The 14,759-nt window shown below is 39.9% G+C and overlaps 1 protein-coding gene across 7 annotated transcripts in view; it reads left to right on the top strand.

Moving 5' to 3' along the window:
* The first annotated feature begins 27 nt into the window (after positions 1-27).
* Positions 28-14,759, top strand: part of PAQR3 (progestin and adipoQ receptor family member 3) — a 27,662-nt gene continuing 12,930 nt past the window's right edge. For all 7 annotated transcript variants that reach the window (XR_013336686.1, XR_013336684.1, XR_013336682.1 and 4 more), the window contains exons 1-4: positions 28-381; positions 4,901-5,063; positions 9,450-9,605; positions 12,549-12,746. Coding sequence is in view for 2 of the 7 variants with exons in the window: in XM_077770552.1 (XP_077626678.1) it covers positions 197-381; positions 4,901-5,063; positions 9,450-9,605; positions 12,549-12,746 (702 nt within the window). In the remaining 5 variants the exon portion in view is untranslated. The remainder of the gene's footprint in view (positions 382-4,900; positions 5,064-9,449; positions 9,606-12,548; positions 12,747-14,759) is intronic.

Here is a 14,759-nt window from a genome sequence, read left to right as displayed (position 1 = left end):
CGCCGCCCGGTCAGCAGCGGCGCTGACGGCGGTGCCCGGTGTGAGCGCAGAGAGGGGCCTGGGCACCCGCGGGGCCGTAGGACCTCGCGCTGCGTTCGCGGGCTCCGGGGCGGGGGCGGCGGCGGCAAAGCCCCCTCCCCGGGGAGGCGGGGCCAGGGCGAGCTCCCCTGCCAGGGAGCGGCGGCGGCTGGGCAGGATGCATCAGAAGCTGCTGAAGAGCGCGCACTACATCGAGCTGGGCAGCTACCAGTACTGGCCAGTCCTGGTGCCCCGCGGCATCCGCCTCTACACCTACGAACAGATCCCCGTGTCCCTCAAGGACAACCCGTACATCACCGACGGCTACCGGGCCTACCTGCCCTCCAGGCTGTGTATCAAAAGGTACAGTCTGGCCGCCTCCGCGGGGCGCGCCGGGGGGGGGGGCGCGCCGGCAGCCCCTCCTCCCCACCTACACCCTTTTTTTGTCTGGGGTCCCTGCTGCTTTCCCTGCTTTTCCCCGTGCCCATCATTTCCTATCTGCCCCATCCGTTTCATTCCTTTTTGCCACCTCTCCCCTCTCGTTATCTTTCCTCCTCCCCCACTCGGGTGCCAGATCCACGGAATAATGACAGTTAACAATGATGATAATTACCATTATAGCAATTTCTTATATGGCGCTTTGCATTTTACAGAGGGCTTCTACATCCTTTATCCCATTTGGTGCTTATTGAAATCAACCCCACTGACAGTGGCCAAGCATACTTGCCCCTGTGTATACCTAAGCTTTATTTTTAGAGCAGCGCTGTGGAAACTCGGATTCTTTGAGCCAAATAAATGCCTCATATGACATATAATAGGAAATTATATTAATATAATAGGAACAAGTTCACACTGCCATGTGCAATGTATATATATGTGTGTAGAGAGAGAGAGAGAGAAACCTGATTCATTCACTGAGCAGATACTATGGAGCCCCTCCTAGGTGCCAGGCACTATACTAAGTCATGCAGAGAACAGCAAACAAGGCCCTTGTTCTCATGAAACTACTAAGGTTTGGCCTGAGTGACACACATTAAAGAGATAATAACTCTATTGCATAATAACCAGTGTGAAAAACAATGTGTAGGAAAAGCGCTATAGCAAGGAGAGCCTATAACGGGCACCACCCTCCATAGAGCACCACAGAAGCATTTCTAAGAAAGGAATTTCTTCATCATCTAAACCTTTAAAACCATGAGTCCCTTGAAAGCCTGGATTTTAAAAAACAAAACTGAAAACCCAGTGTTCTAGTTCTTAGAATAGTAGAATTGCTTTGTGTTAAAACGTTAAGTATGTACTTAGTATGTACTTAAATATAGAACTCCATTTTAAGAGAATTAAGGTACAGGGACACTTGGGTGGCTCAGTCAGTTAACCATCCAGACTCTTGATTTCAGCTCAGGTCATGATTTCAAGGTTCCTGAGTTTGAGCCCTGCATCAGGCTCTGCTCTGACAGCTCTGAGTCTGCTTGGGATTCTCTCTCTCCTCTCTCTCTCCACACCCCTCCCCTGCCATGTCTCTCTCTCTCTCTCTCTCTCTCTCTCTCAGTAAATAAATAAACTTTTTTCTTTTAACTAAGAGAATTAAGGTGCAGATACTGGTTAGCTGTAGGATACTGTAGTGACAAACCCCAGCACTGGAATGTAGGCTATTAAGTTGCTCAGGAAGCAAGCACGCATCTGATTCTTGGTTGTTTTCTCAGCATAATCTTTTCCTCAGTTTTTTCTGCCCTGTCTTGAAGGTGTTTCAGACTCACAGTCACAAGGTGACATTACTGCCCATCCCTACTTCAGTGGATGGCCCACAAACCTTCACAGTTTGAATCCTAAATACTATTTGCAAACCCCCCCCACCGCCCCCACTGTCTCCTTTGCATAAATTATTACACAAGAAATCAGGGCTAGGCCCTCCTATGGATGTGGAGTCCACAAGGACAGAGCAGGTAGTGGATTGCCTTAAGTATTTTATACCCATGTAGCAATAGTCCTCTGCATTCTGATATTAGCATCCAAATCTCATGGATTAAGAAATGAAATACATACAGTGCTTTGATGTTGGGCTGTTGAGTCAGAAAGACTTGGTTATCCGGATCTGCCACTTAACCATAGCAGGACCCTGAACCAAAGTTAACCTCACTGAGCCTTTTTTTTTTTTCCCCTTTTGTGAAAATGATGGTAATTACAATGTGTGCTCTAAAAAATACCAAGGATTAAATGAGATGATATATATAAAATGCTACACAGGGTGTGGCACCTAACAAGTACTCAGTAAATGGTGACTGACTTGTTATCATTGGGATTATTGATTTTGAGTTTTTTTAAATGTTTTATTTTTTTCTGAGAGAGAGGCAATATGAGCAGGGGAGGGGCAGAGAGAGAGGGAGACAAAGAATCAGAAGCAGTCTCCAGGCTATCAGCTAGTTGTCAGCACAGAGCCTGACGCAGGACTCGAACCCTTAAACCGTGAGATCATAACCGGAGCCAAAGTCAGACGCTTAACCAACTGAACCATCCAGGCTCCCCTAGGATTATTGATTTTGAAGGTGAACAAAGTATGGGCTAACTTCTCACAGCATAAGAGTAGATTCTCTACAGGAAATATTTTTCCAAGTGCTCGTCCCACCAGCTTGGTCTTTTCCAGGTTCAGCTTTTGCCCTTTCTTCTTTTAACGGTCAAGAGCGACTAGAACAGATTTTGGATGTAGGGAGAGGTTTTGTATGTCTCAGCTGTTATGCCAACACTGTTAGTTGGAAGCAGCATGCCAAGGTTGTGCCTCTCGGTTCAGTTAATCAGGGGATAGTGGGATTCACAAAGTGAAAAGCTCTGAGGCAGTAGGCAGAGCAGAATATTGATCATCAAAATGGTCATGTAATTAGAGGTGTTCCTTCACATTCCTGCATCCTTACCCCCACCCCAATGTAAGTAGTCTTTATACTTGTTGCTTGTACAGGGTAAAGCCTGAAATTCATGATAACAAGATTCATTTTATTCTTGATAGATAATTGATAATGTGAGACTGTGCTATGCTTGTGATGTGTGAAAATGGGAAAATGAGAACCATGGTGATTCCTACCAATTCAGTATGTTAGAGGTCGAATTAATGCTTATTTATAAGGATTCTGAACCAGTAAATTTCAAAGATCTTAGTTTAAACAAAAAGATTGGATTTTGCAAGAGAAATGCAAGAGATTTTTAATCATTAGGCATGATGTCACCTTTCAGTAAATAATCAGATGAGCTCTATTCACAGCTGGTGAAACAATTCACAGAATTAAAGAGCTGGAAGGGACTTGCAGCAGCATCTAATCCAGCTCCTTTGTTTTATAGTTGAAACCAAAGCCAGAGAGGTTAAGTGACTTGCTCATGATCACAGAGCTAATTTGTTGCTGCGGGTGAGGATGGAGGAGCGGTGACCCCCTGACTCGTGGTTGGCGTGGTGCACTCTACACCACCCTGTACTACTTAAACTCAGAGCAATTAGGAATTTAGTTAAGGCATTTAGTGAGTGAATAGTACTGATATTAAAAGTAACCTATTGTTCCTAAAGTAGGAGAAACTCATGCCACCTGTGACCTAGTTTGGTTTCAGCCACAGCAAAATTGTTCCAGCAGGCTTATCTTTTTTTTTAACGGTTATTTATTTATTTTGAGAGGGGGGAGGGGAAGAGAACGAGTGTTTGCAGGCAAACTGGGGAGGGGCAGAGAGGGCTCTGCAGTGTTAGCATAGAGCCCAGCATGGGGCTCGATCTCACGAATCATATCATGACCTGAGCTGAAATCAAGAGTTGGACGCTCAACTGACTAAGCCACCCAGGCACTACTCCCAACATGTGCATCTTAAATTTTTTTAAATATATATATATATATATATATATATTTTTTTTTTNAGCATGAGCAGGGGAGGGTCAGAGAGAGAGGGAAATACAGAATCTGAAACAGGCTCCAGGCTCTGAGCTGGCAGTCAGCACAGAGCCCGATGTGGGGCCCAAACCCATGAGATCATGACCTGAGCCGGTCGGACACTTAACCGAATGAGCCACCCAGGTGCCCCACAACATGCGCATCTTAAAGGACATTTCTAGTGGTACAGATTGTATTTATTCTGCTTCTCTTGAGTCTGTCTAACTTTGCATTTGCAGAGTACTAAAAAGGTATTTTAAGTTTGTGCCTAACCTTATACTTAGCAGGTTTTCAGATACCTGCTTTTGAACATGAAAGTATGCTAGCTAACATCCAGTTTTAATCTGCACATTCATTTCTGTAGACATTTAGCATCTAATCTGAGCAAGGCACTCTGCTTGGGACAGTGGTGTCATAAAGAAGGATGGTGCCAGCCATCAGGGAGTTGATAGGCCAAAGGACAAGATGGAATTTATACATAAATAACTCATATGAGGAAGGGAATGGTAAATATGATAATAGAGGTGAGCACCAAAAAAGCTCTAAAATGTCAGGATTGGTGGAGACATGGATGAACTTAAAAATTAATTAAACAGTGGCACCTGGGTGGCTCAGTCAATTAAATAAATGTCTGACATCAGCTCAGATCATGATGTCACAGTTCATGAGTTCAAGACTGGCATCGGGCTCTGTGCTGACAGGTCAGAGCCTGAAGCCTGCTTCAGATTGTGTGTCTCCTCTCTGTGCCCCTCCCCCGCTCACACTTTGTGTCTCTCTTTCAAAAAATAAACAGTAAAAAATTTTTTTAATATCCTTTTAAAGATTAAGCAGCCTGAGATATCATATTTAGAAGGCAAAGATGGAGTTAAGGGCTTAAAGTGACAAGTGTTGGATAACTGCCCCCCAAACTGTCCCTAATCTTTTAGATGCTGACAGTGAGCAAGCCAGTATAAATCTGAGATGCATTTTTGTTTGTTTTCCAGTTTGTTTATTTTATCTAATGAGACAGTAAACATCTGGAGTCATTTGCTGGGTTTCTTTCTCTTCTTCACACTGGGAATATATGACATGACATCAGTGTTACCTTCGGCAAGTGCGTCCAGAGAAGATTTTGTAATTTGTTCTATTTGTCTTTTCTGCTTCCAGGTAAGTCATTTCACAAATACTACTTTTGGTAAAGAGAACTTTAGTCAGACAAGCTTGGGCAAGTGCTCTTACTTCACACCTACCACTTGCTTTACAGAGCTGCAACATAGCATATAGGTGTATTCATTTTTATAATATAAGCACCAAAAATGTTGAAATCCAATAGATTTTAAAGACTGAGAAAGTTTCTTTTCTTTCCTCTTTCCCTTTTTAGACATTTCGGTTTTAAGATTAAGATAAGGATAAAAAAAAAGATAAGGAGAGGAACCTCTGTACTCTTTTTTTCTGGCTGAGATAGAATACTAGTTACTGCCTAAAACTTATTTGAGAAGATTTCCCATCTTTTTTCTATTTATAGGTCTGTGATTTTGCATTTGTTTCCTTACTGTCTTAATTTAACATCTTGTTTTCCTGGCAGTGATCTTTTCTGTTGCTTTAATGTTAATTTCCTTTGGTCATTTTAGCTTGCCTGGTTTCAGATGCTTTCAGTTTCCCCTCCCCTCTCCCTTCTCTCTCCTCCTCTCTACCTTTCTAATGTGTCATTTGTTAGTTAGTTCCCTAGCACTTACATTTGTTTTCTAGGATCCGTAAAATCCCTTGAAGAGTTACATATAATAGTTTTAAAAGCAGATAATCCTAAGAAGAAGTCAAATGTGGACCCAACCCCTGCTGACATTTTTAAAGTTAAATAAAATGCAGAGTACAGAAAAACATAAAAATTAAAAGAAAAAGCTGTCATCTCCATTCTTCCAAATAGAGGCCAGCACTCCCTGCAGTTAACCTGTGGCTGCTGTTTGAAAGGTTTATCTGTAAGCCAGCTTCACAGATATTGCTTTCGTGCCATGTCATTTAATTTCAGACCTTCATCATTCAACTCAGGTTAAAACTTGGGAGTAAAATGACTAAAAACACATTGGGAACATCTCCCCTACCCTTTTTTCCCAATTCCAGTTTCTGGAATAATATTTTAAATTTCTTTGAGGGAAAGAATACCTGTATTTTTGTGTTGTTATTATTTGAAATTTATTTTTTAAGTATAAAGATATACTCATTCTCAGGTTTGAGTTTTGTCCTGATTGCAGCCTAAACATCTCTTAGAATCCATCTCTGGTTTTAAGATGAAAATGAATCAATTTTTTTATAGATAAATTTTTACATGTATCTTATTCACTAAGATGCCATTAATAACCATTAATAAGCAGAACTGTATGGTGAAAACTATAGAAAACTTATGAAGGAAATTGAAGAAGACACAAAGAAATGGAAAAACATTCCAGGCTCATGGATCAGAAGAATACATATTATTAAAATATCATTATTACCCAAAGCAATCTACACATTCAATGCAATCCCAATCAAAATTGCACCAGCATTCTTCTCAAAATTAGAACAAACAGTCCTAAAATTTGTATGGAACCACAAGAACTGGTTTATACTCTACTGTTAATTGTATATATAGTGTGTACTTTGAGAATCCCACATATTTTCCTCAACCCCCAGGTCTGCCCTTTATCCGTTCACCATCCAGCCAGAACTGACGTTAGCTCAGGGAAAGCATACTAATTTTCATATTGGCTTAAGAAAACAATGCATTGCAGAGCTGAAAGGCTGAAATAATTACAACAACTGCCAATGAAGAAACACCTGGAATGTTACAGTGACACTTGCCCAGGGTTATTCAGCAGGACAGTAAAATCCTATTCTGGCTACTAGTGCAATGATCTTTCTGTACAAGATGCTCATGACAGATAAAGATGGCACATCTTCCCTACTGAAAACTACCATTTCTGTTATTTTTATTTTTATGAAATTAAATTTATAACTTGCTCAATTGTTCCAAATTCTTAGAGTCAGCAGGCAATGTGGTAAACCACAAGGATTGATTTACATTTAATTTTTAAAAGACATTTTTTTTCTTTTACTTCTACCATCTTATATGCTCAGTGCTTTCCTACCAACCAGATTAGAGTACATTCTGAATGTAGAATAGTAGAATGTAATTTCAAGGACTTTGAACTTTTCCAGAGGTCCTTCTGTCCCAGGGAAGAGTAGAATCTACGAATGCCTTTCCCTAGGTTCACTTCATTTACATTCAGTTCCACAGATATTTTTTGAATGCCTCCTATGTAGGCCCAGGCACTAAGCTAGGCATCGGGAATACAGTGCAGAACAAAACCAACCTATCATAAAGATCAAGTCAGCGAGGTGGGAGGGCAGAAGGGAGTGAGGCAGCGCATTTATATAGAAAAAAATAGCTTGTGTAAAGGCCCAGAAGCAAGAGACAGTTCAGCACTTTATGGACTTGTAGGTGTTGGCCTTTCTGGTTAGATCATAGGAGAATGGAGAAAGATGAGGCTGGAGAGGAAGAAGCCAGATCCTGAAGTATTTGGTTATCATGCCCAGGAGATTAGATGTAAGATGTCACACTCTAATTATTTGTCTACCTTGATGAAGTGAGATATACAGAAGGAGAGTTTCCAGAAAACTGAAACCATACTTCATTTGCCAGATAATTTTTTAGTCAGTTTTTTTAAAGGAACTCTAGAAACACATTTCTTTTAAAACAGAACATACTACACATGGACTTACTTTTTAAAAACTCTGTTCTCTACTAACACTCTGATTTCAACTTTCCTTTTGATAAGTGTAATTTTTCTCTTTATTTTCCTTTTTACAATGAAATTAGCTTTACTGTTTCTATTGCCATAAAATATATTCATGTAGGAGTTGAAAACAAATAAAACAGTGTATCACAGAAAGTAAAAGCCATTTGAAATTCTACTTCCCAGAGGTAACCACACTTGTTGACATTTTGGTTAAATTCCCCCAGACATTTGTGTATGCACAGCTGCCTCCTACCTGCCTGCCTAGCTGTCTGCCTGATTCTGAGCTATGATCATCTCTGCTTGCTGTTTTGTGTCACTCAGCACTGTGACGATGAGATGTCTCCTTGTCAATGAGAATATTCTCTGGATTTATTGTGTTTAATCTCCAGGGTAATCTGAGAAAACAAATAACCAAGCTTCTTAGAATTATATTTAATTGGGTCAGTGAACTCTGACTTGATGGCTTAGTAGCCAAAGCCACAGACTGATGAAGATTTTAGACTATGGATGAAGAAATGATATTGTGGCCAGGTATGCTGTTTTAAATAATGATATTGAGGCTATGGTGCCTGATTAGGTTTGTTTCATGACCAGATTCTGGAATAGCTAGCTGACCATTTGTCTGCCTTAGCAGTTGCTTACAAAATATTTATCAACTTGACCTACTTCATATAATTTATCTGGGCCATTTTCTGCACCGTCACTATCACTGGCTTAGGATAGGCTCTTTCCATTGCTCTTCAGGACTACTCTTAGAATCTCCCACCTTAGCCCTTCTGTAAGACTGGACTTAAACTCTTCAGTAGTATCACACCTAGCCCATAATATTGACGTTAAAACTCTCTGATGTGATATGTAGGACTTGTCATAATTGTATTATGAGAGGGCCACATGACACTCCTTAATGGTTCTGTGTTTTCAATATGTTGCTTTTCCTGCTCTGACCCTCCAATAAACATGTGGGCACCTTTATTTATATTCTTGATGAATGCCAGAACAGCCTTTTAAGATCCAGTGCAAGTGGCATCTCTTTTCTCCACCACTTCACCCACCAAATGCACACATACACCCATAAGCCCAGTCCCCACCCTACTCCCCTGTGCTCTGCACTGACTTTTCCTGTAGGACTTCTTATATCACCTCTGTTTGTTCACTCATTTCAGAAAAATCTCTCAAAGAACAGAGGTCTCATCCTTGTATCCCCAGTGCAGCCATTAAATACCTGGAGGGAGTTTAAGCATAATGACCTTATCAGTCTTCAGAGCAGCTGCTTGAATCATATTAGCTTTGCTCTCAATGTGACAACATATAAAGTCAGCATAAGTCATAATTATTTTTTCTTGGACACAACAAACTGTGTGTAACTCACAGCCCAAAAATAAACTCTGTACAATGAAATCTTACATAGACACAGAAAGTCTTAAGCGAAGAAACCAAAATTGCAGAATAGAATGTATATTTTGATTCCATTTGATTAACTTTAAAAAGTATATATTATATCTATCCGTGTGGACTTGTATATCATACGTGTTCAATACATTCTTTGAAGATACCTAGAAGGACACATAAAAAATGTTATTGGGGTGAATACTGGGGACTAGATTAAGTGGGAGGAGCTTATGTTTTTACATCATACAATTCTGTGTTCTTTGATTATTTTTTTAAGGACATGGATTACTTCTATAGTGGGCATTTTTTAAAAAGGAAACTGAACGCCATTCAGAAGTTGCTTTAATTTCTTGTTGTTTAGTGTCGCTTAGATTTATTTTATTTTCCATAGGTCTGTATGCTTTGCTCTGTGGGCTATCATCTTTTTTCCTGCCATCGATCAGAAAAAACCTGTCGAAGATGGATGGCATTAGATTATGCAGGAATTTCTATTGGAATACTGGGCTGCTATGTCTCCGGTGTATTTTATGCTTTTTATTGTAATAATGTAAGTAACCTAAAACATTTTATATTCTACTTTTCACATAGGTCTTAGGTTTTATTGCCATGAATGTTTCCTTTGAACTTCTGAATAAACACATAATTAACTTATAGAAGAAACAGAAGAGTCTTGTGTATATATAAACTCACTTTTCAAAAGGGCCCTGTGATCTCTAACATCCATTATCAGTTCCATACTCATTTTACTAATTTTCCATTGAAATACATATTTAAAGATATTTTCTTGAAACTAAGTTATGTTTCCACTAAATCCATATAGCTACATGATTCCTCAGATGCACATTACATATCTTTTATTTTTGTGTCAGAGTTAGCACTTGATAAAATTAGGAAGCTGGCTGCTCCTTTCCATTTTCCCTGATCCTTTACAACTCTCTCAGTGAAAAAAAATAGTCTGTGAGTGTGTTGACCCAGTTCTTCATAAGAAATATGTTTTCCTTTCCTTAATCTTATGTTTGGAGGTAGGCATAGAGACAGGCCAGTTAGGAGGTGAGTCACTAACAAATATGTATCTATTCTGAGTTCTAGATCAACTTTGAGGAAGCAAACCAAATTTTCCCCTGGGCCCAGTACCTCTGAAGCCTTTCCACTCAGAAAGTCCTGCTCCCCTGCGTTACTCTTTTCTTTTTCTTTTGTCCTTTAGTTTCTTCCTCTCAGAGCTAGGACAGAGCTGCTCGGGGGCAGTTCACCTACTAGGCACCCCAGCCCTCTCCACAAGGACTAGAGCCTGTCTTCTCCACAAGCCCTCCACATGTGGCAGGTGCTCCAAACCAGGCTCCCCAGCCGTCACTTACTGGGAGGATTGGTTACAGCACAAGATTCCACTGACTCGGGAATTCTTAAGTAGGACCTTGTCTCCATGTGGTAACAGAGATGACTGCCAGTAAAGCTGAAGTGTGAAACTAGCAAAGAAAAAAATCATAAATTTGGTTTGAAGTAAGGGAATTATTCACTGTAGCCACTTACGTAGGAGTCATTTACTTTTCAGGCCTAATCATGTTGCAACATAAGCATATATTAAATATATATGCAGTTAACCTTGTAAATTGATTTGATTTGAGTGAACTATTCATATCTGCTCAGCTTTCACGTACTGATTTTGCATGAAACTGTTTATATCTTGTAGAAAATTTGAGAGAATAAGCTGATAGCTAGCGTCTTGGGACTGCGATTATCTAGTATTTGAATTATTTTACTTGTCTTATTCTTTCTTTCTCTGAAATGTAGCCAGTTTTCTGTTTACCTTTTCCTAAACATACCCTGATAATCCAGGAGACTAGTGGGACACTTTGTGCATCTCTTTTCAGAAAAGCTAGAAGTCCAAGGGAAAGACAACCACTGGAACTAATGATTATTTAAAGGACAAAGTGTTCTCTTTCTTCTGGTACCTAATCATTTCCAAATATCCAGTTGGTCTAGTGGTTCTTTATCTTTTAAGGAACTCAGACTACTTTGAGAATGTAATTGAAACCTCTGGACCCTCCATCCAGGAGAATATACATTTGGGCACAAACTAACCAAACAATTAGACATGTGGTTTCAGGGAGCTAATAGCCCATGGGAGTCCTTGAAGCCCAGCTGAAAAACTCTGCTCAATGTGATGCTAACTTTTGAGTTTCCAACTGCTCATTTAGATACCTAAATATTCTATAAGCCCTTCAGACTTAAGATATTTTAAAATGAACGTTGTTTTGGGGCTTCTAGGTGGCTCAGTCGGTTAAGTGTCTGACTTGGGCTCAGGTCATGATCTTGCAGTTCATGAGTTCGAGCCCCACAATGGGCTCTTAGGCTGACAGCTCACAGCCTGGAGGCTGCTTCGGATTCTGTGTCTCCATCTCTCTCTGCCCCTCCTCTGCTTTCACTCTGTCTTTCTCTTTCTGAAAAATAAATAAACATTTAAAAAATTAAATGAACATTGTCTCATGTTTTCCCATTCTTTCTCTTTCCCTACCCCGCCCCACTCCTCACACCTGGCTCATCTTTCCTCATTTGCTGCATTAGTAGAAGCCACTTACATGGCTTTCTGTACTGGAAACATTCTATCCATCTTCTCCTGCGCTCTCACAAATCCAGTCAGCCATTAAGATTTTAGTTTATTTTTAAAAAGTTTCCTGAATCTGCTGCTTACATCTGTCTTCTTTGTTCAGCAACGGTCCAAGCCCCTATTCTCTCTTTGAATCAGTTATTCTAAATAATATTCTTGCTGGCTTCCTGTCACCTCTTTGTTTTTCACACTGATGTCAGAGTTATATTTCTAATAAGTCATTTTGAAAACCAAGCCCGTCATCTCATTCTTAAGGAGCCCTGCGAGTCCCCTGGTGCCAGTGGTACAGTTCCAAATACTTAGCCTCACAGTACGCTGCCTTTCAGCCTCCCTTCTCAACACCTTCCCGCCATATGCACTGTTCCTTTTCCTTGAGGACTCCCTCTGCCCACAAAATCATATATATTCCTCATGACTAAGCCTCATGGCGGCTTAGATATCCTCTCTTTTGTGAAGCATTTACAAGCTCCTCCAGGTAATGATTGCCCCCTCCTCTGTGTCTCTACAACATCCTGTTCACAGCTCTTATCATTGGAGTATAATCATTTCTTCATGTCTGCCCCTCCCATAGTCTATGAGCTCACCCACTGGGAGAGTCCATGTCACAGTCAGCTTTGTTTCTACAGGACTGAAATTGTCTCTGGCATATAATAGGTACTCAGAAAATGCTTTTGTATGAATAAGTGTGGTTTCAACAGCTCACTTTGGAATTTGGTTTGTCATCCTAAGAAGCCTGACATTTGTGTGGAACATACAGTTTTAAGGAAGGAAGTCAGTCATGTTTAGAGATGAAAAAACATAAGTTTGGAACGTGTAAGGTAAAAGCCAGAATTACTCTTTTCCTTCTCTTATTTGTGTAACAATTAAAATGTGATTTCCTTCTAGTACTGGCGTCAAGTGTACTTGATCACAGTGCTTGCCATGATCCTGGCCGTGTTCTTTGCACAGATCCATCCCAATTACCTCACACAACAGTGGCAGAGGCTCCGTTCTATCATCTTCTGTTCTGTTTCGGGATACGGAGTGATCCCAACTCTTCACTGGGTTTGGCTCAATGGAGGAATCGGTGCTCCTATTGTACAGGTAGGTTGAGTGTAGTCACTAGTTTTTTCTTGTTTTTTTCTTTGTCCTTTCAGTTTTATTCATTTTGGTTAAAGCACTATAATCAGGCCAGGTGGGTGGGTCTCTGTCATTTGAGAAAATATTTATAATTGTATATTGATGCCATAATTTTCACATCTATATAAAAAAGCATGCCATGCAGGATAAAGAAGTATAACTGCTGCTTTTTTTATGAGATATCTTTCTGTGAAATGATATATTCTTAACTCTCCTTGAGTGTGTAAATATCTAAATCCTTATCAGTGAAGGACTTCTAAGTTTCTAACTTTGTCAGCTAGGGCAGGGATAATGCCAGTGATGACACAAGTATGGAACTAGGAGGAATTGATCGATTGATTTTTTTGTGGTGGAGAAGGAGCTGGGAAAGATCTTTCCTTGCACCAGTTGAGTTGAGGCACTTGTGGGATGTAAAGGTGGAGATGGGGTTGGAATTTAGGCCAGAGTTTGAGACTAGTGATGAAGATTTGGTCATGCCCCACCCATCAAGGAAATTTTACTGAGAGTAAAAGAAGAGCATAAGAATTGGGTATTATGGGCCAAGTCGGAGTGCATTAAAGAAGTGGCTCAGTGAGAACTCCTCAGTATTCTTGAGATTAGAAATAAGACTTAAGATCTCAGAGATCCATGTAAGAATGCCTTAAATATGCGCTAGAGAGTAAACTTAAGAATTTTTAACATCAGTAAATATGCCAAGAAATTAACAGAAATCATATATACTTGTTGCAGTGAGAGCTTTGAAATATGGGGATTTAAATGCAGGTTTTATTTTAAAAAATCATATTTTTTAGAAGATAAGAGAACTAATAGTAGGCTTACGTGTACTTGCGTGAAGTTGGCAACAGCATGGTATAAAACTAGAAAGAAAGAGAAAGTAAGAAACAGAGAGGAAGGAAAGGAAGGAAGAAAAAGTTTTGTGATACAGCAAATTGAGTGATATGATCTGGCCATTTTGTCAACTTGAGAATAAAGGTGATGTTTTCTTCATAAGATTAGGAATTTAGGAGAAAAGTGAGATAGTAATAATGAGGAACTTCAGTGATCCTGATATCTATGACAGTTTTAATTCCCTGAAAATAAGCTAAAGAAAACAATGGTGAAATGCAACTCTAGATTTAATTGTAACCAGAAATGAATAACTGGTTATTGACATAGAAGGGGCCAAAATTTGGGAAGAAGTAAACACACCCCTTTTAATCTTATAATGACAAAGAAAGAGAACCATTTGATTTTTGAGAAATTCAGAAAAATATGGGAACTTTCCAGTGTTCAGAAATCTTAAAATAGAAACATGGTTTAGGAAAACAGTGGTTTTGAAAGATCGAAATCTGATCTGATCACAGATCATTCCAGTGAAGAAGGGAGACTTCCAGAGAAATTTTCCAAAAAGATGGGGAGGGGCACCTGGGTGGCTCAGTTGGTTGAGATTGACTCTTGATTTTGGCTCAGGTTATGATCCCAGGGTCGTGGGATCAAGCCATGCTTCAGGCTCCACACTGAGCATAGAGCCTGCCTAAGATTCTCTCTCTGTCTCTCTCTCTGTCTCTCTCCCTCTGCCCCTCTCCCCCACTCACACTCTCTCTGTCTCTAAAATAAAATTTAAAAAATAAATAAATAAAAGATGGAGAAAAAGAGAGAGACTTAACCAAAAATGAAAAGTTCCAGAAGGGCTAATCCTGGGGGGAGGGTACAATTGTGTTCTAGAATGTGAAATCTCATGTTCATTAGTCTAAGAATGTAGATTTTCAGGAGAGCCATGATAATTCTCAAATATTTGTAGATGGAAGTAATTTTGTCTTCATTTTATTTTTTTGTGTCTTCTTGGGGTATTAGGTTTATAACCAGAATTGAAAACAATATGTATAAATTATAGCTGGCTAATTTTCTTTACTATTGGAAAAGCTTTCCAGTAGAGCCAAGAGAAGAACTGCTTCATATAGTGGTATTCAAGAGAACCATTTATCTGGGATGGTGGGA

Source organism: Crocuta crocuta, unplaced genomic scaffold, assembly GCF_008692635.1.
Source record: "Crocuta crocuta isolate KB4526 unplaced genomic scaffold, BGI_CrCroc_1.0 scaffold236, whole genome shotgun sequence".
NCBI lineage: Eukaryota > Metazoa > Chordata > Mammalia > Carnivora > Hyaenidae > Crocuta > Crocuta crocuta.
Note: the sequence above shows the minus strand (reverse complement) of the source record. Positions and strands in the feature narration are given on the sequence as shown.